Source organism: Candidozyma duobushaemuli (assembly GCF_002926085.2).
Source record: "Candidozyma duobushaemuli strain B09383 chromosome Unknown A_B09383, whole genome shotgun sequence".
In the NCBI taxonomy this organism is placed as follows: domain Eukaryota; kingdom Fungi; phylum Ascomycota; class Pichiomycetes; order Serinales; family Metschnikowiaceae; genus Candidozyma; species Candidozyma duobushaemuli.
Window position 1 is genome coordinate 1,738,568 of NW_020289901.1, and position 24,378 is coordinate 1,762,945.

At 44.4% G+C, this 24,378-nt stretch overlaps 10 protein-coding genes across 10 annotated transcripts; 5 read left to right on the plus strand and 5 right to left on the minus strand. All coding sequences in view use genetic code 12, as the record gives it.

Moving 5' to 3' along the window:
* Positions 1-25: 25 nt before the first annotated feature.
* On the plus strand, positions 26-1,025 carry CXQ87_000797 (uncharacterized protein; the record flags this gene model as incomplete). Its single annotated transcript, XM_025479363.1, has 2 exons — positions 26-535; positions 819-1,025. 2 exons carry the CDS (start codon positions 26-28, stop codon positions 1,023-1,025), a joined length of 717 nt encoding a protein of 238 aa, XP_025338836.1.
* Positions 1,026-1,108: 83 nt separating this feature from the next.
* Positions 1,109-1,804, minus strand: CXQ87_000798 (uncharacterized protein; the record flags this gene model as incomplete). The annotated part of the gene is made up of 1 exon (XM_025479364.1): positions 1,109-1,804. The coding sequence occupies one exon, from the start codon at positions 1,802-1,804 to the stop codon at positions 1,109-1,111; it is 696 nt and encodes a 231-aa protein (XP_025338837.1).
* Positions 1,805-2,809: 1,005 nt separating this feature from the next.
* CXQ87_000799 (TBC domain-containing protein) lies at positions 2,810-4,483 on the plus strand (the record flags this gene model as incomplete). Its single annotated transcript, XM_025479365.1, has 1 exon — positions 2,810-4,483. One exon carries the CDS (start codon positions 2,810-2,812, stop codon positions 4,481-4,483), a length of 1,674 nt encoding a protein of 557 aa, XP_025338838.1.
* A 404-nt stretch (positions 4,484-4,887) lies between these two features.
* On the plus strand, positions 4,888-12,663 carry CDC39 (CCR4-NOT core subunit; the record flags this gene model as incomplete). Its single annotated transcript, XM_025479366.1, has 3 exons — positions 4,888-4,894; positions 5,148-11,713; positions 11,983-12,663. The coding sequence occupies 3 exons, from the start codon at positions 4,888-4,890 to the stop codon at positions 12,661-12,663; spliced, it is 7,254 nt and encodes a 2,417-aa protein (XP_025338839.1).
* Positions 12,664-13,323: 660 nt separating this feature from the next.
* CXQ87_000801 (uncharacterized protein) lies at positions 13,324-14,577 on the plus strand (the record flags this gene model as incomplete). Its single annotated transcript, XM_025479367.1, has 1 exon — positions 13,324-14,577. One exon carries the CDS (start codon positions 13,324-13,326, stop codon positions 14,575-14,577), a length of 1,254 nt encoding a protein of 417 aa, XP_025338840.1.
* Positions 14,578-14,654: 77 nt separating this feature from the next.
* On the minus strand, positions 14,655-15,197 carry CXQ87_000802 (mitochondrial 37S ribosomal protein bS21m; the record flags this gene model as incomplete). The annotated part of the gene is made up of 1 exon (XM_025479368.1): positions 14,655-15,197. The coding sequence occupies one exon, from the start codon at positions 15,195-15,197 to the stop codon at positions 14,655-14,657; it is 543 nt and encodes a 180-aa protein (XP_025338841.1).
* Positions 15,198-15,791: 594 nt separating this feature from the next.
* On the plus strand, positions 15,792-16,505 carry CXQ87_000803 (uncharacterized protein; the record flags this gene model as incomplete). The annotated part of the gene is made up of 1 exon (XM_025479369.1): positions 15,792-16,505. The coding sequence occupies one exon, from the start codon at positions 15,792-15,794 to the stop codon at positions 16,503-16,505; it is 714 nt and encodes a 237-aa protein (XP_025338842.1).
* A 28-nt stretch (positions 16,506-16,533) lies between these two features.
* Positions 16,534-19,052, minus strand: CXQ87_000804 (TFIIH/NER complex ATPase/helicase subunit; the record flags this gene model as incomplete). The annotated part of the gene is made up of 2 exons (XM_025479370.1): positions 16,534-18,469; positions 18,505-19,052. 2 exons carry the CDS (start codon positions 19,050-19,052, stop codon positions 16,534-16,536), a joined length of 2,484 nt encoding a protein of 827 aa, XP_025338843.1.
* Positions 19,053-19,279: 227 nt separating this feature from the next.
* On the minus strand, positions 19,280-20,386 carry SRP40 (Srp40p; the record flags this gene model as incomplete). Its single annotated transcript, XM_025479371.1, has 1 exon — positions 19,280-20,386. One exon carries the CDS (start codon positions 20,384-20,386, stop codon positions 19,280-19,282), a length of 1,107 nt encoding a protein of 368 aa, XP_025338844.1.
* A 147-nt stretch (positions 20,387-20,533) lies between these two features.
* On the minus strand, positions 20,534-23,945 carry CXQ87_000806 (uncharacterized protein; the record flags this gene model as incomplete). Its single annotated transcript, XM_025479372.1, has 2 exons — positions 20,534-21,534; positions 21,806-23,945. The coding sequence occupies 2 exons, from the start codon at positions 23,943-23,945 to the stop codon at positions 20,534-20,536; spliced, it is 3,141 nt and encodes a 1,046-aa protein (XP_025338845.1).
* Between the last annotated feature and the right edge of the window lie 433 nt (positions 23,946-24,378).

Consider the following 24,378-nt stretch of genomic DNA (forward strand, 5'->3'; position numbering starts at 1 on the left):
GAGTAGACCCCAATCATTCTCAGACATGCCCACTGGTGAGGAACGCTTGGCAGAAATCTCTAAGGAGGAGGAGGATGTTTTCGTTTCAGAGTCTCGAGAGCTATACGTGGAGCTCACGAGCGTTTTGAAGGTGCAACCTAAGATGGACTCCAGTGTGTTCCCCATCTCAAGGAACTCTCCTGTGGAAAAGCATATCCAAGGTGCAATTGCCAGTTTAAATACGAATAAGCTTGCCTTGTTGACAGCAAGGGGTAATGAAGTGAAGAAGCTTGTTGCCATTGTGGAACAGATCAAACAGAACGGCCCTAAAGATGTAAAACAGGTCAACAGGCTCACCCTCCTGCCGTCGCTCATAAATCCCAGTTACAGTTCCAAACACAGTATAGCGAACATACAAGCGTTCTTTGGTGATGAAGTGGAAATGGAAGACCAGGAAAAGTCCGCCAGGAAGGAAATTCAAGGCCATAAGGTCTACGATCTACCGTGTTTGAGCATACTACTCGTGAGGAAGGCCATCGAGGTCCATGCATCAAAAGTTCCTGATTGGACAATTCAATAGAGAGGTCAGGACGAGAAGAAAGTGAAATAATTAAGGCATCATGGACTTGATCAAATGCCATGCTGCCTGGCGAGATCTGACGAGGTGATGTTCAGTGAGACCTGCACGGATGTCAGTGCCAGCCAATCGTCTGCGGGCATTTCGCACCATAGTCAAAAAATCGTAAGTTTCATCAACGCTCAATCTCACTACATCAAACTCGTTCATTTCAGCAAACATGGCTTTGGATTTAGAAAATTTCAAGTTCGACACCCCTCAGTTCGACCCAAGATTCCCATTCACCAACCAGACGAAGCACTGTGCCCAGAACTACGTCGACTACCACAAGTGTGTGAACGTCAAAGGTGAGGAATTCGAGCCATGCCAGATCTTCTTCAAGACTTTCACCTCGTTGTGCCCAGTCGACTGGGTCGGTAAGTGGGATGACCAGAGAGAGGCTGGCAAGTTCCCAATCAAACTTGATTAAAGCATAAGTTACGCATACATACTACATAAACGGTGATGATAATTGTCTGTAAGTCCTATTGACATTTTAAATATTGTTTGAGCTCACCAGAACTCTTCCTCGACCCAGTTTTCATTGCGGAATTCGTTGCTGCTGGCTCGAAGATTCTCTTCAGAAAACATGCTAGCGTATGGGTCTTTGTTGAACTCCTTCTGTTGCTCGTACAGCTTGGCGGTCTCCTTCTCCTTTTGTTCCTGTTGCCTTTGTAGTTCTTTTTTGTCTCGTGCCCATTGCTTGAGGACCTCGTCTTGCTGTTTAGCGAATTCCTCCGTGCTCATCTCCGTCTTCGTTTTATTGAGTTTGTTGATGATGGCATTCTCCTTCTTCGAAATATGAACTCGCTTCACCTTTTGGGGATTGACAAAAGTCACAGTACCAATGTCCATGGACCCATCTGACCTTAGATTGTCCACCGGCGTGTATATCACAGATATGTTGTTGAGCTTATTGGCCTTGATCGAGTTGGCTTTCGTAAGCTGGCCGATCTGACTAAGAAGATCCTCATTGAGCTTGAGGTCTTCAAACTTTTGACTTTGTTCATCGGCACTGAGCTGGATATATAAATGGGCAGAACTATGCTTATCGACGTGGAACCAGAGGTTCTTGGGGTGCGATTTCTTCAAAAGGGTATCATTTTCCACCTTGTCTCTGCCCATGTAAATGGTGTACTCAGAAGCCTCGTCTGAGATAGCAAAGTCGTCAAGATCGGACTTGACGGCTGCTTTGAAGAAGTAAACCATGGAGGTGTAGTGAGATGTCTTGAGAGCGTCTGCAGTGCGATCAGGTAGGTCTCATCGCGTGGTTGCAAAATGAAGATGTCGTGAACTGCTAAGCCAGAAAGACATCTACGCAAGAAGAATTCAATTTTAAATGTCTTCGTTTTCCTGTCAATCTCATATTCCAAGACTTTTGTGGAAGTCGTCTACGCACATTCAAAATCGTACAGCAACGGAACCCTGCCATTCTCAACAGCTGCATGCGGAACTCGTCGCTATCCTTCTTTTCAAGGGCCTCGATCCAAAATCGATCCTTCGTTTCCAATTGATACCCTCAACGTAAGCGATTGGGATCGACATCAGGAGACTTGCGGAAGCCATGGACTGAGATGCTCTGACGAATCCAGCACCGGTTTTACGGCGATTTCCCAAACAAATCTCAGTCATTCACCCAATACACATATCCACGAGACAAATGATTAACAAGTGTTCTACGCGCGGATCACTTTGGCTCTTGCCAAGGCTAGTCCAACAGGGTTAGCTGCAAAGATCCCTCTGAAACAAGCACCTCGTCACTGTGTTTTGGCTAGGAACGCTTCTTGACGACGCACTCTGACGTCCTATGTTTGCATTCGCCAAAGCGCGCTCCACAGGCACCCTCTACTCACTTTGAACCCACCTCTATCTAATCACCTAACTTCATTTGTCCAATTATTACGATTTCATTGACGAATATTTCGATGAATTTACACAATGCTTTTTTCAAAGGCGTGATGACATCTGTATGGAATCCAGGGAGCGTCAAGAGAACACGCGACCTGCATGTGCCTTCTCACGGTTACCCCTTTAGGCAAGGACCTCCAGCCTTCTTTGCCTTATAAGGTAGAAACTTCTGGCTAGTCCAGGGGACCCTATTCACAAGAAAAGCCGTCACTTACTCACTTTAGTCACTCCTTGCTATCATTCCCTCTTTTCAAAGAACCATTCACGAATCGAAGAATCTCCCGGCTTTCGCTTCCATTTTTCAGAATGATCTCTGAATCACTCTTGGAGTTTGAAGAATCACTTTCTCAAGTGTCCCCTTCGAAGCAGCTCTTGCTAGATCATTTGGATGTCCAGAGCGAGCTCAACAGATACACAGACGGCACGCCCCTTAGTGATGACATTACGGAAGAGTCTTTCGACGCCATCTTCGAGAACCACCTGTACTGGTTGGACAATCTCACCTGCTGTGATAGATGTGGGCACCCGTTATCTGAAATGAACTCCAGCTGCTGTGCTCGATTCATCCAAACCCACCGTCGAGGCTGCAGTTCGGAGACTGAAAAGAACTACTGGCTTGCATTCTTGCAGAATCCTTACAAAACTATATTGATGTTGCCAAACTATACACTCATGGTATTCTTACAGAAGGGAATTCCGTTCCAGCTCCGCCCCATGATTTGGCAGAAACTCATTACAGTCAATCAAGAGAATCATGGCTTTATACCTGACCTGTGCTCCATGCTTTACAAGAATTTCCAGCACTCTTACAATGCCGGAATAGCGAAGCAGATAAACAAGGACTTGAGCAGAACCTTCCCCAATCTCGCGTTTTTTGAGCAGGCCGATACCATCAAATCGTTACAAACCGTGCTTAACGTGTATGCCAACTACGACCTCGAGCTTGGTTATTGTCAGGGCTTACTCTTTTTGGTGGGGACCTTATACAGCCAATTGAGGGACGAAGAACTCACTTTCCACGCGTTGTGCAAGGTCATGGATTCAGAACCTGAATTGAGACAAATCTTCATACCTTCCACGATGTCATCCACCTTAGAGAAGTGGTATCAGCAGTTCATGACCATCCTTGAAAGCATTGATCCAAAACTTTCATCGCATTTAGCTAGTTTCTGTGACTGCAAGGTGTTTTTGTACCAATGGTGGTTGTCGTTTTCTCTCATTCATGCTCCAGATTTGTCTATCAACAATAAGGTCGTTGACTTTTGCCTCATTGAGGGGTGGAAGGTTGGTTCGTTCAAGATTTCCATTGGTTTGTTGCTCAAGAACAAGCCTATTCTTATGAGCTTCGATGAGGGCGATGAAGAGGTGGTCTACCAGCATCTTTTGAATGGTTCCAAATGGGGCAATGCAATCAACAGCTTGCCATCCTTTTTCGGTGATTTGTTACTTTCTTGGGACTACACGAAATTTGCAACTCTTGCCCAGCCAACTTCCTCATCTATGGGTCCAACACACAAGAGCGCTCACCTCAAGAGGAAGAAGACGCATAAAAGAAACATATCTGTTATGGAAAAGCTCAAAAACTTTTCCATCAGCACATCTCAAGAACTCACTCCACTCACGACTTCGCTGGCCGAGTCCATTGGATCGGAATCCTCAACAGATTTGTCGTTTGACAAGCTGACACACACCGCTAATTCTGCCCTGTCTGTGTTTTCGGGCTCAATGAAAGCGGACATTGAGTCTGTCTATTCAGATCTCAGCTCTTGCTCATCGGAGCAAAACAAGTTGTTTGTTGAAGTCCCAAGGACCACGATGCATAAGAAAGTTATGAGTGATCTAGGGCCAATAGGAATGGATAGCGCGTTTGATGACCTCGTTCTGGAGAACCAGATGCTCAAATTTTACTTGAGAAAGGCCATGGAGCATATTGATGATGAGTCTGTGAAGACTGAAATTAATCAGGCATTGGATTGGTAGGCAATTATATAGGGCATGAATGGAATAGCATGAATTACACGTCGCAATGCTACCGTAATAAAGACATTCTAGGCGGATCCATAATCAAACTTTTACAATCTGCTAATTCGACTCTTTCTTCGTAAGAGTTCTATAAACAATCAATTCTAGAAATTCTAACTTTAAGAATAATTGTAAAGTTTCTCGGTACGTGATGAAAACTCGTGAATTCGCAGCCATAGTGCACTATTGAGAAACGATACACTGGCTCGTTTTGATAAAAAAATTGTTCAAATCATTACAGCCCAACTATGTGACCAAAAGAAAAAAAAAAAAAAATGATGTTATGATTTGAGTTATCGTTCACAATATCTTTTGATTTCCGATGGTTCGTTCACTTGAAAGCGAAAGCAGGGTTGTCCACGATGCCGGGTAACCCCACCGCGAACCTCACTCGCCAAAAATTTGTGGTAAGTCTTATAATACATACATCAAAGGCATATTAAACACCCCTTTCCATCGACTGTAAGTTCTTCCAGGAACTAAATACATTTAATCTTGCCATACTGACATTATAGTCGTTGGAATCAATTGCGAGTAAACCTCACAATCCGAAATTTATATCACCTTGTCTTGGCGAATTCAGTGTACTAGATCAAGCACAGCTACACTGGCCTCAGCTGAGACAAATCGTCAATCAGAACAGTGACTTCGCAAACGACAAAAGACCCCCGGGCCAAAGGCCAAAATCAAACGTCTTCGCAGTCCACTGAACCTGTCGAACGCAAAGCAAGAACCGAGAGAAACAACGAAGTCTTAGAGGTAACTTTATTGCAGATAGGAATTTTACTTACCACCGCTGAGCACTCCAATTGGCAGTCGAATCTCAAACAGATAGATTATATCATCAAACAAGAGTCAGACTCCTTGTACTTGCGAACATATTTCTACGAGAGAGTCTTCAAACTAGCATTTGCCAAACCCTTTAGTACGACTGTTGAACCACAGGAGCATATTGCTGCATCACTTTTCGATCGTCTTTTTGTTGACCCAGCTTCGCATTTCTATTTGGCGATAATTGCTGGTACAGTCAAAGATTTTTCATACTTCGACGTCTTCACATTCGTATCGAGACATCACTTTGATCCCGTTATCGAATTTGCACTTGTTGTTCAATTTGCAAATACCGCTCAGAACGACAGAGTAAACCAGTACGTCTCGGACAAGCTAATTGTTGTTTCAGAACTCGTGAACACCAGAACCACCGAGGAAGATAAAACTTGGCAAAATCTTCTTCTTGACTGCGTTTTAATTTACGACAACGTCCCATTCCTCCACAAAGTTTTAACTCTCGGATTCTTCGACGCTTACGAACTGGAAATTCACCCCGTGAGACAATTTTTGAAATCAGTCTTAGAAATGTCTTTTAAAGATCTTTTGATAGAAATTGGTGCTGAGAACCTCATCCCGAGAAAACTCTTACCATCACTTCTAAATCTCAAGCCCTCAGAAATTGATAATAGCGTGGCCCTTTTACTTGCTGAGGTATTAATTCCTGGATCTCAAGGTCTTGCGAACTCAAATGGTGGCGTGACCGCTCTCACGTTTGTCAATAATTTACCGGAGGCTAATGCCAAAGGTGCACAATTGCAGGCGTGTTTCAAAAATGTCGATTCGTCGGCCAACATCAATTGGTTCAATGTATTTGCCCATGTTCAGGATTACCTTTTTGAAGCATCAAAAAGAAACAGCCAGCCCTCATTGGCAAGCGTCACTCAATTTTTGGCCGCACTCGACTTCAAACAAGGCCTAGCTGACATCTTTTTGACTCACGACTGGTGGTTTGATAAAACACTTTTATTCATCTTGCAATCGATGCCAACGCAACAGGGCGCCTTTGATATCCTTGCCTCCCAAAATCTCACCTTGTGTTACGAGAATGAACAAGATGACAGAAATCTTCTCAAGTTTGTGAATATTGCAAAACTAGAGGTTCAAGTTATGGCTAAGATTTCCTCGCAAACGGCGCAACAGAATCAACTGCTATCTGAAGGGGATAAAAAGTTTGACTTTTGGCTCGCTCAGATGTTTGAGATACATTGTACATCTCAGCCTTATCACGTTATTGCCGGAGCTTTGGCAATACCCGATAAGTCTCCATATATCCTTGATCGTATCAACATGTTGTTTGCGATCATAATGGATAAATCTGGACAGGATGAGAACTCTGGGCACCTCAATGAAGTCTTAAGCAAGTTCAAAGAGCTTGACGTTAACCTTGCCATCACCCAGCTTATTGCATACTACAGAGGCTCAAGGAAGCCCGAAGCACTCACAAAGGTCATTCTGGTAGCTACATCTTCAGGATTGCTAGATGAACTTTTGAAAACCGCCAGGTCGATTGACTATGTTCTCTACTTAAACTTCATCATCGAAGCGACAAATTTTGGGTATGATCTCAGACCAGCCTTTGAAGCTGACTCCAAAGACGCAATTTTGCGCGAAACATTTTACAATGCATTAGTCGAAATATTGGAAGCCAGAACTGCTCACGATTTTGAGAAGGGTCAACAAGATCAACAGCAACAACAATTGGCGAACGAGACACGTCCTTCTGATGGCAGTAGGGCTCTAAAAGTGTCGATTGTGTTTCGTCTACTTGAAATCATAAAGAGTTCACAAGGTCTAGTGGATGCGGATCATCTCAAGAACTTGCAATTATCGCTCCTCACAACTTACCCCAGGCTCATAAACTTTGGAACTGGTCATGACGAGGCAATTTTGGCAAACGAGTCTCAATTTTCTAATGTCTTCCCCCCTCAAGTTGAGCAAGAAATGAAGGCTTGTTACTCCAAGATGTATAATAAAGATGTTGAGATTAAAGAAATCGTCGACATGTTGGCTCGAATGAAACTGAGTGACGTACCTCACGATCAGGATGTCTTCGCGTGCATGATTCACTCATTAATCGACGAGTATCGCTTCTTTTCGGAGTACCCCCTCACCGCATTGGCCTCAACGTCGCTTCTTTTTGGCGCTCTTTTGCAGAAAGACCTCATTCAAGGAACCACATTGACGGTCGCTCTCAATTTCATTTGGGAATCATGTAACCAGCCTCAAGATTCGCACTTGTTCAAATTTGCAGTGCAATCCTTATACAACTTCAAATCGAGGCTTCATGAGTACCCGATGTATTGCAAACATCTACTTACTTGTCAATCATTGTCAGCTCATGCCAAGATGTACCAGATTGTCAAGGATGCCTCGGTTGGAATACCTTGTCCCGACTCAAATGTGTCTCAAGGAGCTCGCGGAGAGACAACCACACCCGTCAAAGATGAACCGAAAGTAGTGTACAATTCGATTGCACAAGTTTCTAAGAATGTTGGTTTCGCTGCACAGGAAGAACCCGATGAGAGTACATCTGACAAACTCTTGTTCTCAGTCAATAATATGACAGCTGACAACGTTGCATCTAAGATACCCGACATCAAGGGGCTACTTCAGGAGAAGTACTTTTCGTGGTTTGCCAGGTATCTCGTTAGTGAGAGAGCCAAGACCGAGCCTAACAACCACGGCTTGTATGCATCTTTGATATTCGCTTTAGAAGACATAATCTTTTATGAGACCGTTCTAAACACAACGTTGTTAGAAGTGCAGCGTCTTCTAGGCAAATCAAAGGATACGACGATGGAAAGAACTCATGTCAAGAATCTCGGAGCCTGGCTTGGTAAGATCACTCTTGCTCATGACAGACCCCTCAAGAGAGACCAGATTGCTCTCAAGTACCTTCTACTTGAGGCCTTTGATTTCAGCACTCTTCATCTCATTATTCCGTTTGTCTGTAAGGTTCTTGACCAGGCTAGCATTTCAAAAGTCTTTAAGGCTCCTAATCCATGGGTCTTGGGAATTGCGAGTGTGTTACTAGAATTATATGAATGTGCTGACTTGAAGTTGAACTTGAAGTTTGAAATTGAGGTGCTTTTGAATTCATTGGGATTAAGCGTGAAATCCATCGAGCCATCGACTCTCGTGAGGCAACATAACCCCAAACCTGAAGCTTTGGCCGCATTATTTGGTGTCAGACAGGAGATCAATGGCCTACCAGGCGGGTTTGGACGAGCTTCAAATGAGTTGCCTGAGCAAGACTTGCAGTTGCAACAACAATTGCAACAGCAAGCTGTATTGATGCAACAACAACAGCAACAACAACAACATCAACCACCACAGGGTCTCGTGGGTCAGTCCCAAAGACAAGTGGAGGAAGAAAGTGTTCACCCCTCTGCCGTGAACCAATTAGATGCATCTTTCAGCAACTTGGCCGGCAACACAGTGTTCACGCAAAATCCAAATCTTAGGCGTGCTCTTCAAGCGTCTCTAGCTCGAGCAGTTCGCGAGTGTGCGGTCCCAATCTTGAGTCGTGTTTCGGAGGCTGTCTTGACAACCACCGAGGCCTTGGTGAAGAAAGATTTTGCTACTGAGGGAGATGTGCTTAAATTTAAGAAAGCCTACCTTATACTTGCTCAAAAGCTTACGCATAGCATGGTGGTTTGCACCGGCCGCAAAATTTTGGTCGAGACAATCGAGGCTACAATGCTCCAATTGTTGAGCAACCAGGTCAACCCTAATGAGCTTCCATTGAATGAGCTTAACATCGCAATTCAAAGTAACGTTGATTTGTGTGTGGAGATTGTCGAGAAGTTGGCTTCAAGCAATATTGGTGAGTTGATTGAAGAACGTATGAGATCACAGGTACACGCGAGAGAGATGAATCCCACAGGTGAACCCTTCCGCAGTGATAATGCATCAGAATACGCCCTCCAGTTACCACCTCCTTTAGGTTTGCAACAAGATGGGTTGCATGAGTCACAATTGAACATTTACTACTCATTTGGCTCAAACACTGTTGGGCGGGCGGAACCGCAAGGTGCTCAAGGACAAACTCCTCAATTGTCAGTTCCGCAGCCGCATGTCCAGCCTCCATCTGCGCAAACACCCGGTACCCAACAAGTTCCTCTTAGTGTTCCACAAGTCGCTCCGGAAGGTTCATCGGGTAGAGGAAGCGTTCCCTCTCAGATCACACCTCAACAAGCCTCTGCAGTCATGCAATCCGACGATGGTGCCACGGTGGACCAGTTGTGCGCCATAATAACACAAATGTGTGAGAAGATCATCCAGATGTTGGGATCAGTGAAGGAGAATACATTAAGTGAACTCTCAGCAGATCACCCAGTTTTGCAGACTGTGTCTCAAGCTTTAAATTTATGTCAAAGTAATGCTTTGAAGCATCCAGATCTCCTTCTCAAGGTCGCACAATATGCTGTCAACTGTTTGTTCACGCAAACACACGAAAATCCAATGAGCAGCGAAATCTTCGTTGTCATATTAGATCGTTTATGTGAGTATTCGCCCTCTACAGCGAAAGACGTTACTTGGTGGATGGTGCATTCAGTCGATCAAAGAAAGTTCAATATGCCAGTTATTTTCTCATTGATGAGAGTACAATTGGTCTCACCAACGAAACTCGATGGTCCAATTGGTAAGCTTATCCAAGAGTCTCAAAGCCCCGTCTTAGTCAAGTTTGCAGCAACCTTATTGTTGAAGGTTTTCAGTGCGGATGAACCTCGTCCTATAGCTTTAAGATCTGATTTCGCCGTGACGTTGTCAGCTCTTTCCAAGTACGTTGGAGATGATGGATCCACTGAGGCCATACAAGCTACGGCTGCCAGAGACGAATTGTTTGAGTTCCTCAAAAAGTCAACTTTGCCTTCGCTTCCTACTATTGCAAATAAGCCTCCAAGCATGTACGTTCAGAGTGGGTATTTGTTTGCAGAATGGACAAAGCTTTTGGGTCACGGTGACGAGACAGTTGCTTTGCAAAAGAATTTTATTGACGCCCTTTTTCACAATGGTTTCTTAACAGAACCCTCTAAAGTCGAAGTATTCTTCAAGGCCGCTACTGAAATATCTGCCGGCTCGTTTTCCGCAGAACATGAGATCAGAAGTCGTACTCAAAGAGAGGTTTTCTTGGCGGTTGATTGCCTCGCTACATTGATCATTAGAGTTGTTTTGAGGTTCTCAAAGGCTAAAGCCGAGGATGCAATTGAATGGTTGAAAACTGTTATTGGTGTGACTTCCTTAGTGCTTATCGAGGAACACGAACTTGCCAAGGCTAACTGGAACGAAAGAGCTTACTTCAGAATTTTTTCGACTATGTTGTGCTCTTATGCCAGTGCCTCTGTCCGTGACGCACACGCCACATCACATCTAGACGAGCAATTCTATTGTCTCTTGAGTGAAGTGTTTAACAGTATCCAGCCTACCATATATCCCGGATTTGCATTCGCCTGGATACCCTTGATTTCTCACCGCATGTTCCTCCCAAAGCTTATCGAGCTCCCCAACAAAGCGGGCTACACATCAGCTGTTAGATTGTTGACGGCTTTGCTCAAGTTTCAGAACGTGTATTCCCGAGACGAGTCCAGTCATAGCGACGTGATAAGTGTGATCTATCGTGCCATTAGCCGTATCTTCGTCGCTTTGAGCCATGACTATCCAACGTTTGTTGTCGAATGCCATTATCAATTGGTTAGCGCCATTCCCTCGAGCTACATTCAGTTAAGAAATGTGGTGTTATCTGCTACCCCCAAGGGTGTGGTTCAAGAAGACCCGCATAATTTAAGTCTTGGCTTGGAAGAAATTGGCGGTGGGACCACTGTGCCATCAGTATTCTACAACCCGGTGCATGACCTTGTAAAGGTTGGGTTGAAAAAGCCTGTGGATAATTACTTGAGAATACCAGCGCCTGGTTTGATGCGTACTATTCACGCTGGTACCAAATTAAACCATCCTAAAGACTCTGCTGACTATGGATTTGAGGTGGTTCACTATAATGTGAAGTTGATTAATGCTCTTGTCTTGCATGTCACCACATCGGCTATCGAGGAACGCTCCCAGAAAAGCGGATTGCCTTTTGGTCCGCAGTCTTCCCATGCTAGCTTGATAGTGGACCTCTTGAACATTGGATCGACAGAATTCCGTTACCACCTTTTGTGCGCCATTGTGAATCAGCTTAGATATCCTAATGGCCACACGGTCTGGTCCGTGCAATTGTTAGTACATTTGTTCAGCGGAGCTAATTGGAACTCTGACATTGTTCAGAGCGAGGTACAAGAGATCATTTTGAGAGTTCTTCTTGAAAGAGCGGTTGTTAAGCCAAGGCCTTGGGGTCTCACAGTTGTTACGAGAGAGGTATTGTGCCAAGGGGAAAATAACCTCTCTTCATTGCCATTCATAAAAAACGCACCGCAAGAGGTTCGCGTTATCTTAGATACGTTGTTACGAGGATTCAAAGGAGTCACCGGATAGTTGGCAAACTGTCTTGAGTGTGTATACTAGCTATTAATAATAGAAGCATTTAAGCATGGCGGTTAGTACATAAATCCGTTTGCAGTGTTGTTGTGCGCACGACAAGATATCAACGGACCTCCATAGTAGTATGCGATTTGCAAATTTATCAGCTCACTGACTTCAACAAGATGTCTAGAGTCAAAAGAATCGCCAAGGAGCTTGAAGAATGTCGCCAAGATACACAGAGTGGTGTCAATCTCGAACTTGTTAATGAGAGCGACTTGACACATTTGACTGGCTACTTTCAGGGACCCCCTGGTACCCCGTACGAAAACGGTGTCTTTAAGGTTGACATTGTGATCCCCAATGAATATCCATTCAAACCTCCAGTGATGAAGTTCAACACAAAAATATATCACCCCAACATTTCTTCTGTGACAGGTGCCATTTGCTTGGACATTTTGAAGGATGCCTGGACTCCAATCTTGACATTGAAGTCTTCCTTGATTTCTTTGCAGTCGTTGCTCCAGTCCCCCGAACCCAATGATCCACAAGATGCGGAGGTCGCTAAGCACTACATCACCAACAAGAAGGGATTTGAGGACACCGCAGCATACTGGACCAAGCTTTACGCTGCTGACGAAGGTTCTGTTGGAAAGACCGAGGTAAGTGATGCTGCTCTTTACGGTATTTCTGAGGATATTGTCACACAATTCGAAAACATGGGCTTCCAAAGACCTACCACAATCGATGTGTTGAGAAGAATGGGCGTCAAGAGTTTTGATGGAGTGAGCAACAGAGCAGAATTAGAGAATAAGATCCTTGAGGAGTTATTGAAGGAAAGTCAATAAGCAACTCTTGCTGAAGAGATTTATAGTTTAGAAGTACCATTGCAACTTTGGTTGTAGCCCACAATTGCATGCTTATAATACAATGCATCAAGTTAAATTCGAAGAAACATGTGTTCCATGTTATGGCTAGGAGTGTACAACATTGAGCACCCCAACTGTAGCCTATATCCCTTTACATTGTCACCATGTTTACGTTTCGAGTATTTTTTGAACAAATGAATCGATCATTGACAAATGAGACCTCATCGCTGTCGTTTCTCTGTTGGATTTAAAGGTGAATACCAAACAAGACTAGTACTTAATTCCAGCACCTCACTGGCGATGTCATGACTACTAATACCATGGATAAACCATATTTTTAGATGCAATTGTACACTTTTTTCAAAAAAAAAAAGAAATAATTATAGGTGGTTGTTTCTTTGGCGCGAGGTGGAAATTTCTGTTCGAAGTTCGGCGCTTGTGTGTCGCACTGCTCCAAATTTTTTTTCCAGAAACCATTTCATCGATTTCAACAAGTCTTGTCATCCTAATTCCCGCGAGGAAAGCCAATCTTCCCTTTGTTCTCAACTTCGGTTCATTTTTATACCACGGAACTTTGCGCTTATTGTTTTATCTATTAGCACACCAATCCACATTAGCATCCCATAGATCTATCATAGAATGACTGTCACTGAAAGCAAGACCGAATCCGTTTCCATTGAAGAAATTGGCTGGTTGTTCGTGAAGAACTACTATGGTACCTACACTTCGGACTTATCAAACTTGTACGCTTTTTACGACAAGAACGCATCCCTTTTGCATGATGCCTTCCCCGTTGAATCCTCCGAGTCTGAGACCCCTGTCCCAAAAACCGTTCACCTTGCCAATGGAACCGATTCAATTAAAACCCACTTCACTGAGCAGGCCACTGTCGCCGAGAAAAACAAGATTGTTATCGAGAGAGCCGACTTCCAATCCTCTGTGGAGAACAGCATCTTGATCGTGGTCTGTGGATCTTGGAAGCGTGGCTCATCTAGCCTCTGGCAATTTGTCCAAACTTTTGTTTTGAAGCATGTGGGAACCAAGATGTTTGATGTGGCCAACGACATGTTGAAGTTTGTTGATCTTTCTGAGAATTTCGAGCAGCCACTGGTTGTCATTCAACAAGCCAGTACTCCAGCTCCAAACGGTGATGCTACCAAGGCTCCAAGTGAGCAAGAGACCGCCACGGTTCAAGCTGATACAGAGAAGAAGGCTGTCAAGGAGAGTGTTCCTGTTGAGGAGAAGTCTGAGGAACCTGTTCCTGAAGTGAAGTCCAAGAACACCAAAGAAGAGAAGCCCAAGAAGACTGAAGCAGAGCCGAAGGAGGCTGAAAAGAAGGAAGTTTCTCCTGCCCCACAACAGCCAGCTACACCAGCTGTCAAGCCCACTTGGGCAAACTTGGCTGCTATGCAACCCAAGGTACCTCAGTCAAAGACCGCAACTGTGGCTTCCCCAGGTGCTGCTAAGAATGTTCCTGCCCCATCTCCTACTGTGAAGAAGGCTGGATCTCCCGCTCAATCAACCCCATCTGTTCAGCAACAGCAGCAGCCACAACACACTAACTCCAAGAACAAGAAGGAGGAGTGGTACCCGATTTACATTAGGGATGCTGATGTGGAGGAGGAAGCTTTGAGATCTGCATTGACGAAGACTTTCGGTGAAATGAAGTACTTCAGGAAGAACCAGAGAGTTGCTTTGTGTGACTTTAAGGAAAGAGAATTCCAACAGAGAGCATTGGAGGCGAAGGAAATTCTTGTCGGTAACACTGTGGTACACATCGAACCAAGAACTCACAAGCAAAACAACAACAACAACAAAAAGGATTTCAAGGATAAGAAGGCGACGAAGAAGAACAATAATAATGGTACCGGCCATAATGGCAAGAAGAATTAGCATACACTAATAAAACCACTGGATTAACGACTATAAGTATACTCAACACTCTTTGGGTAGATTATCTATTTACAAAACTAATATCCTCTTCTCTTGGCCTCCAGAACCTCTTGCAAAAGATGAGTGAATCTTGCGCCAAAGTTCTTTCTCCACCACTTTCTGTGCTTCTCAGCATGGAGAAGAGCAGGTCTGAGGTGTCTCTTCTGCTGATTTTTTCTGCTGATAAGTTCTTCTTGACGGAGGTTTCTGGAGAGCTGTCTCAAAGCCTGTGTTACGTTGCCGAATCTCACCTCAGCAGTTCTTCCGGCTTGGGTACCTGTTATGTTAAGCTCCTTGGCGACATTTCTAGGATGTTTGGCGGTGTTGCCGAATGCATAGCTGTCATAATTTCCAAAGCTCTGCTCGGATTTCTGCAAATCTGGGGAGTTGGCAATCAAGTCGTCAATATCAAAAACCGTACTGGCATTTTTCTTCGTAGCTGAGTCCAGTTTTCCAGAAGTCTGTTTAAGCTCGTCAAAGACGTTCAAGGCACGCAGCAGAGAGGTGAACAGTCTCGCAATAAGAGGTGAAATCGAAAGCCTCTGTATTGGTAGACTCTTTGTGAGCTTTCCGCTAAGCATGCTTGACAAGTTGAACTTCGTGAGATCGATGCACCTTGAGAGACCAAATTGTGAGGTCGTGTACAGCACCGTTTTATATTAGCAGTTACTTCGGGAGAAAGTAAATTCATTGAAAGCACTTGATGATTCTACCTTTTCAAAAAAAAAAAAAAAAAAAAAAAAGATTGGAGACTCGAATTGTTGAAAAAAATAAAGTTCGCTTTTTCAAAACTTACACTTGTCTTACTGTGAATTCCTTTCTTACCTGGAACTGAGTGAGACGAAGTTGATCGATCTAAAGTTTTTCAGGGAATAAACTCCTTCTATTCAATTTCTCTGATCAAAGAACTCTTGCTGTTTATGAAATTGTATATATATATATATATATATATATATATTGTCGACCCTTAATCCTCCGGAACTTGTTCGCTTAGGTGGACAGGCCCCCTTCACTGCAGGATACCAGTTCTAGATACCGCATAGCGGTCTTAGCAATTGCTTACATTATTCTCAGATCTCATAACCAAGAAAATTTGATATTCCCATTTTTCCATACAATTTGACCGACTGGTTTGACTTTCGCTATCTATTAGACTAGCTGCTGTGATAGAACCAATGTCAATCGTGTCCCACGAACTATTTGACACGCATAATGTGCTGGTGTTCAAGATACCGCCTGGCGAAGTTTCACTCTCTAGGTGGGAAACAAAAGGACCAAATGTCGTCTGGAAAGGCAGTCTTAGGCTAATAGAGGAGGAAGAAGAAGAGGAAGAACATGCGGAAGACGCTGTCTCCAAGAAGGAGCCATACCAACGATTGCGTCTTAAGCTAGAGTTCTATAATAAAAGCCCATCAGGAGAACTACTGGACGACTTTACGGGAATTGGACAAGAACAAGTTTGGGCTGAAGCGTGGTTCAACCCATTTCGTGAGTTAAGTATTGATTGTTCAATAGCGAATGACGGAAACGAGACCATAAAGATGACTCCCGAGTCTCCCAAATACTACAGAGCAGTACTTCAGCTACCGGGATCCGGATACCATCCTTTTCCGCTTCAGAAAGCATCTTCAAAGCAATCCGTGCTACAGGTGGCATTAGGTATGAAATTCGATGATTCATTTAACGCAATGTCATTTTCCGAAAGTATCGGTATCTACCGAAGGCGCTTCAAAGCGTACCAGGAGAAATTTATTTACGACAAACACCTCACGAATCTACAGCACAAAATTATTAATGAGCTAAATATTAGCGAAAAAGAACTGCGAGAGATCACACCGTGCTCTGAAGACGATGATTTTGGGAATTTTGTGAGCTCGTCTTATGATTGAGCATATATATTGCGAACGGACCGATATTTCACCTTTTCTTTTTGTAGTACATCTTCTGAATGAGCGGATGATGCTCCCGCAACTCCTTGTTCTTGTTTTTGCTGTACTCAATGTATGCCATGTCTTCACCGCCAGCCAAGCCAGCAAGAGATCCGGCGCTTCTTGATGCACTGCTCGATTCACCCTTTGGCCTGCCGGCTTTGGGCATGAAGTTAGTGTCCTCATCATCGCCCACCTCCACACCTGCAGCATCTTCATTCTTAAGTAGCACCTGTTGTAAAAGCTCTCGCCTCTCACGAGGAGATGCATATGCTAAATCTGGAAGTTGTTCCATTCCCGATAAATGTGTAATAACCTTGAATGCATAACCCTGGTCAACAAGGAATGCTTGACGTTTCGTGGAGTAATACATCTCCTGTGTGTCCTTCGAGACCAATGAGTAGAAGAAGGCGTTGAAACCCTCGTCATTACGTCTTTTGGCTCGCAAAATACGCCCAAGTCTTTGTGCTTCTTGTCTTCTCGATCCATAATGAGAAGAGATTTGAATCAAGCAGGTAGCCTCAGGCAAATCAATAGATGTGTCACCAACTTTTGAAAGGAAAATTGTGTTGACCTGGTCGTTGTGTTGAAAATTTTGCAAAATTGTCATTCGTTCTTGTTGGGGTGTAGAGCCATAAATGAAAGGTTTCCCTAGCTTGAGAGCATACTCCTGTAATGCATAAACATTGTCACTGAAAACAATGATCTTATCACCTCTCTTCTCGTGGTAGTGGATCAAAAATTGACATGCCTGGAACTTAGTTGGGTTCATGATGTAAAGAAGCATTCTCTTACGAGAAGATTCTCTGAGGTATTCCTGGTAGAATTCTGCAGTCATTGGACACCAAACCTCCGCACATTGCACATTGGCGATATGACCCTTTTGAGCAAGCTCCATCCAGTTTGCTTCATACAACTTTGGTCCAATCAAGAAATTCAAATCGTAAATTTTTTCATCCTCACGAACCAAAGTCGCTGTCAAACCAAGCTTTGCATGTGCAGCAATTGTACTGACAACCCTTCTAAACATTGCAGCAGGAACGACGTGCACCTCGTCGAGAATAACAAAACCCCATTCTCGACCTGTCAAGAAATCCATAACCTTCTGAGAGTCATGTGAACGATTTCTTGTATTGGCAACCATTGAGTAGGTTGAGACCACCAAGCCGGCATCACTGGAAAACATTTCCTTATTTTCAGAAGTGAAGACAGCAATATTTTCCGGCTGAATTGTGCACCACTGCATGAACTGTTGTCGCCATTGCATCACCGAGACTGAGGAAGTACACAACACGATCACAGATTTCTTGATAGTGCAAGCTGCAGTAATTCCCACAAGCGTCTTACCAGCACCACATGGCAACACAATAATGCCTGATCTTGCACGACCATTACCAAACATCTTGGACAACGACTTCTCTTGGTAAGGTCTGATTTGCGTGGAAGGTTTCAAGTCAATCTCCAAATTGGCATTTCTTTTATCGTTTCTGAAATCGTATTCTTCTAGAACTGGGTATTCAATTTCATAAAGACGTTTTTTCACGATTTCGACCGAGTCACTTGCAATTTCAAAAGAATGCACGGCGTCCAAATCATCATCCTCTTCCTCGGATTTCTTGCCGACTACAGAGTCAAAAATAGCTTCCACCTTCTTTTCACCAGCATTCCCTCCATTGACGTTCTCCCCTTCCTTCACTTCAGCCCTTTGTTCGGTACCGTCATTTGCCTTCTCATTCTCTGTGGTGATTCGAAGAGGCCCGATCACAGGGTCCGTAAGAAGCATTTGTAGGATATCAGCTTGAGTACTCTCAACGAAATACCTATTATGCTTAAGAACTAGCTTGACTTTACCAAACTTGATGGTGGCCTGCCGGATGAAATTCAAGAAGGAGTCTGGCACGGGGTTTTCGATAGTCTTGTCAACACTGCAATAATATCATCGGGCTCAAGACCGACAGACACAGCAGCGTACAATGAGTAGGAAGTAATGGAATATTCATGAATGTGAGACGGTCTGGATCTTGGTTCAGCAACTGTAATGAGGAAATCCAGTGCTTGCTCCGCTAAAGGCGAGAAAGACTCGAGAATGATTCTGCCGTCAGTGGGAGTAATCCAGATGGGACGGGAGAAATGGTCAGGTTTAAGCTTGAGGTATGAAAAGTCCAGTCTGCCGAATACCTTAGATACGGCATCAGGCACGTAGTCAGACGGTATTTCTGGGGTTACCTCCACTAACTGCTCATTAGGGAAGTCGTCATCACTGAGTTGGTCATTGATGGTTTCCACAGCCTCCTGAACCTTGACTTTCCGCTGAGCTACTGATGGAGTATCGTTGGCAGATTTTTTGGATTGCCGTTGCCTCGATGCACCTGCCTTTCTCTTCCTGCTCTGTCCACCATACTCGTAATCATCATCATTTTTCTTCGAGTACACCTCTTCGTCATGAGAGTCATACGAGTCGTCTGAAAAATTACCTCGTTCAAGATCAGCGTAGTTGACTCTAGACATGTGGATAAGATGATGACTAAAGAGGGAGGCAACTCCGGTTCAGTTTGATTTCTAATGTGCGCACACTGTGCAGATGCTACAGATAAGTCTTAAAACACCATTGATAAAATAAAAAATATACCTAAGGAAGGCAACTCAAAATAAAAGTTGTTGTATCGGGCTGGTATTTCAGCCATCTATATACTATGCTGTTGTGATAATGCAAATGGTAGTCCCCGAAGGCTCACCTAATCAGTGAACTTGTAAGATCCGGACGCCATAGTGATGGAACCACCTCTGTAAGAGCCCTTCTTCATCTTGTTCTTATTCTTGGTGAAGTCTTTGCCTCTTACCTGCATCAAGCGATCGTTAGCCATTTCTCCCCAAGTTCCGGCGGCTCCTTTGTAAGTGTTATCTTGCAAGACGCTGTCTTCGAAAGAAATCTTTGATCTATCGATTCTAGAGAAGTGCTTTCTCTGGCCCTCCTTGAGTTCAGGCTCTGGGGAAGCGGAAATATGCGACTTCTTCGATGTACTTTCTTCGAAATCAGCCACACGCTTGTTGGAAGGAGTCTCCTGCTGTTCCTTCCCATCCTCAGAGTCCGAGCTCGAGTCCGAGTCTGATTCAGAGCTGGAGCTACTAGAGCTACTAGAGCTACTAGAGCTGGAGTCACTAGATGAGCTGGAGTCACTAGACGAGCTGGAGTCCGAGTCAGAAGAGCTAGACGAACTCGATGAGCTGGAAGAGCTGGAGGAGCTCGAGCTCGAATCAGAATCAGAGTCGGAACTGGAAGATGACTTAGTTCCCTTCTTCTCATCATCATCAGACTCTGAGTCGCTTGAGCTGGAGTCAGAGCTTGAGCTGCTTGAATCGCTGCTTGAATCGCTGCTTGAGCTAGAGCTAGAGCTAGAGCTTGAGCTAGAGCTAGAGTCGCTCTCGGAGTCAGAGCTTGAACTTGAGGATGAGGATTCCTTCTTTTCCTCCTTCTTGGTCTCTGAATCTGAGATCGATTCAGTGACAGACTTGGAATCGTCGTCGTCGGACTCGTCGTCGGACTCGGACTCAGAAGAAGAGCTGGACTCGGAGTCTGCGTCACCCTCAGAATCGGAGCTGCTAGAGCTAGAGCTGGAGCTTGAGTCGGAGTCGGAGTCGGATTCTGATGATTCTCCACCTTTCATTTCGATATCATCCAAGTCGCTCAGTGAAAGCAACGATGCGAGGTCACCAGCCACAGATGGCAATTGGAGCTTTTCCTTCTTCACGTAATCATTCAAAGCTTTGGCGACTTTCCCCAAGTCTTTGTCGGAATTGAGAAATTCGGCCACATAAGCGATAACAGTCTCCCTTCTAGTCATTGTACTTGTGTGCGTCTTCACCAGTGTGTGTGTGCGAGTTTGCGATGCCTGAGATGAGATAAAACTCATTTTTTTACGAGCCTAACTATCAACTATTTTGCAGCCACTGCACGTGACCCATATCAAATTATCTAAAAACTATAGCTTTCAAAGCTTGGGTTTTATACTAATAAAAGGGAACTTCGTTGGTGGCGCAACAGCACGTTTTTTGAAAACGTCGAGAAGTGCCCTCACAGTCAATTCAGGGCTTTCACCATTCATGATATGCCTTTGTCCCGCAAAGTGGATAGTCTCCATGGTTTTAACGTCTTTGGCCAACCTTTCCCTATCTGCAACTGGTGCTGTGTCTTCACCAGAAAGAAATCTTATTACCGGAATTTGAATATACTGCAAGACGGCCCCCATAGGTGGCAACGCCTCTTGGGACCCCATGTAAGTCGCCAACGTGTATTCCTGACTCGTCCTCAATGCAATTTTATCCACCTTTTTACCATAGTGATCTTTAGGCACCTCATCATGTATCATGTTGTCAAGAACAATGCCATCAAATCTCTGGAAGAATGATCCGGTCCTCATGTACTTGTTCACTACATTCTCCCAAGACTCGCCTTTTGGAACGTCGAATCTTGTCTCCAAATACCCCTTGGGCACCAATTTGTCCCTGATGATTGTAACTTCTCTGCCAGGATAACAAACGGGATTAATGACAATGCAAGAGTCAAACAACTGTGGCTGCAAATACGAGACATAGAGCGACATCATACCACCCATGGAGTGACCGATGATAATGTTCTTCGAGGAAGAGTCTAGAAATACATCTGTTTCATTCTCCACGACTTTGAGTATATCATAGGATCCGTCTCTCCAATCGAAACCCTCGCCCAAATATTCTTTATTGGCTTCCGCTGATTCTCCATGATTCACAGCATCAATGGCTAGACACGTATTGATGTATACTCCTGACGACTTCGCTTCATTGTAGATTTGGTCGATGAGCGAATGCCACATTCCCTTATTCATACCAGTGCCATGGTGAAAGACAAGATTGAACGAGGGTAAATTACTTTCATTAGAGGTGGTAGCCTCGTACTTTCTGTAACACACTTTAAGAATGTTCTTGCGAACGCCATCTTTAATAGCCCTGTAGACTCTTGGGAAGGATGCAGGGACTGTTTTTGTCCGAAATGTGTATGCTGATGAGCTTTCGGGAATCATCTTGGAAGTTGCAGAGATAAGGGCTCACTCAATGTTAAATATGTAATTTCGCGGGGTATCTTATCCGTAGCTTGCAAAACCGAGGATTTTCGGAATGGATAATACCGAGGTACGCGGAATTAGTAAAAATCAGGACTTTAGATGTGGGTAACACCGAGCCTATATTATATACAAGCAGACATAGCAAGTCCTAGTAAAAGGGACCTTTCTCTTCTTCGGCCTTTTCGAATGCCTCGTCATACTCCTTTACCTTGTCGTCATAAACCGACTTGTAAATCGAAGTGTCTTCATGCCTGTGTTCGTCCTCTATAACCAGTTCTGACTGGCCGAACTTCTTGCAGAAGTCTGTACCACTGCGAATAGCACACCCCACATTTGTATTGGAGTAGCCAGGAACGCCGTCCTTGAGTTCGCCTTCCAGATTGAGCTGGGGTAAAAATGCACTCATGTCGATAGTGGCTATTCCCGGTGGCTGCAAAAAGAGAGACTTGTCGGGCACATTCAAGAGTGCGTTGAGAATGCCCTTTACTTCCACACGATCAACGCTGAAGTCAGAAACTGAAAATGCAATGGACATTTTGTCTTTCACTGTCCATTGGCCATTCACGATATCGAGTCCTTCCATCAGCCAATCCGACACTCCATTAGGGATCAAGGCATTGACACCTTGACAGACAGCATATGGCTTGTCGATATGCCAGGGGTCAATTGGGACATGTAATGAGAGGAATCCCGAGATGTGTGATACTTTGAACAAATACTTCGTTTTCCTCTCTCCGTCAACCGTAGTCTCAACCTCGTCTTTGGTCACCACTAAAAGATTGGGTCGGTAGAAGGAGGTTCCACAGCCGCAATGTGTAAGATGAGCTCGAGCAAAGCCCACGAGGACTTCACGTCCGCGAGGAAGTATCTGATTGAGAGGGACATTTTTCTCTCTTAAAAGGGAATTGACGCTAAGAAGCGGAGTGCCACCACGCATCTCACCAATATCACCGTCTCTTTTATACAAAACCTCACATTCACCGGGGTTATCAACCAAGTCACACTTCACAGCGGCAAGGTTTTTGACTTGAGTAATGAAAAGAATGGATTTGTCGTACCCACCGCTGTGTTGTCTATCAATGTCGCTTATCACGGGAGTCCAATTTTTGGACTTCCGGGGCCTATCAACACCCTTAATTCCCAACTCCTCCGTCCTAACGAAAAACATCTCATTAGTAAGTGGCCTGACCTTAGTTTCCAACCCGCCCTTGCCTTTTTGAAGCTGGAAAAGTCTTGACATAAACATGGAGCGATATTTTTTGTCTTCTTCCTTGCCATTTATATCTTTGGCCATTTTGTGGTGTTCAGCGTTGAACACTATGAGAGGCTCTTCGTAGCCATCAGGGTTTTTGATAAGAATTACCCTTGGGTCTTCCGGTCCTAAGTATTTCACCTTCGAGGTGCCGTAGTCATTGTAGAAGGGCACTGGCATGAGGCGAGGAAAACGGTAAGAATGGAAATGCTGGCCATCTGATTCGAAACCTGGGGCATCAGGATCGCTTAATTTATTTGTTGGAAACACCAAACGGACATCTTGAATTTCCTTCCAATTCTCATCAAAGACTTGAACCAAGACAAAACTCGCCTTGGGGTTGTTTCTGGCCTTATAATGCGAATAAAGAAACCTCAGGACAAGCAAATGGACATTGTGATCCTTAAGCCAGACAGATGAGCCTGATAGACGATACCAGAATGCGCTGACCAAATCTTTTTCAAGGGCTATACGGGTACTCTTCATAAAAAGCGGAGCAATCTCCTGATAATATGGGTCCTTGTAATCGTCGTGCTCTTCTAGAAGCACCTGAAGGATATGTGTGAAGTTTCCCGGTAGCGTCTCTCTCGAATTCACTTTCAACGAATCCACCGTTGAGTTGAGCTGCTTGTCACACTGGTCTTCGGGCCAATCTTCCGCCGAGTGGTATAAGTTGAACGGCTCATGGGGCACAAACCTGGACCTCGAGCGGTCCGGGCTGCGATCCAGGCTCTTTTCTGGCTGCACCATCGGCCAATGCCTGCTGGCGGTATTTTGCAAATGTCTCTTGACCGTGGCCTCGTCGAAATTCCATCTAGCCGGTAGAAGAACGGACTGATGGAGTGGCAGCAGCTCTTGTTCAATGTAGGCACCCGAGCCGAAGCCGCTCATAAGCTTATCGGGGCCTAGGGAAAACGATGCTTTTTTGAACGCATCGGTTATGCTTTGGTCATCATAGTCGGCTAGCTGCCATAGAAGAAGCACTAGCGAGAAGGCAGCCACAACAAGAAGCACAGACTCGTGCTGGTGCCGAAGACGGGAGGACAACATCTGGGGAGGACAGGGACGAAGCCAGGAGGTAGTAAAACAGCAAGATATAAAATACAGAAAAAAAAAAAAGAAACGGAGAAAAAACGCAAGCAGCAGACGGGTTACTTTTAAGTTTTTGGCTTGAGGCAGGGAGGCCGAGCAAGAGGCTGTCACATCGCCCCACGTACCATACATGGCGGTCCCAAAGTAAAGCAGCAGATCAGCGCAGCAATAAGTAGCGAAATGTATTAATAGCCTGTTTAAGGCTAAAAAAAAAAAAAAAATAAAATAAAAGAAAAACTTTTTTTGCAATTATAAAAAACATTCATCGTTTCGTTTTTCAACTTAGAGTTTGGTAGCTGGCACCACGTGGAGGGGCTGTCGTCTGTCAATGACAAAGCTCAGATGGCTGAAAAGGAATTGCCTCAGACTGATGCAGGCGGCTACAGTGCAT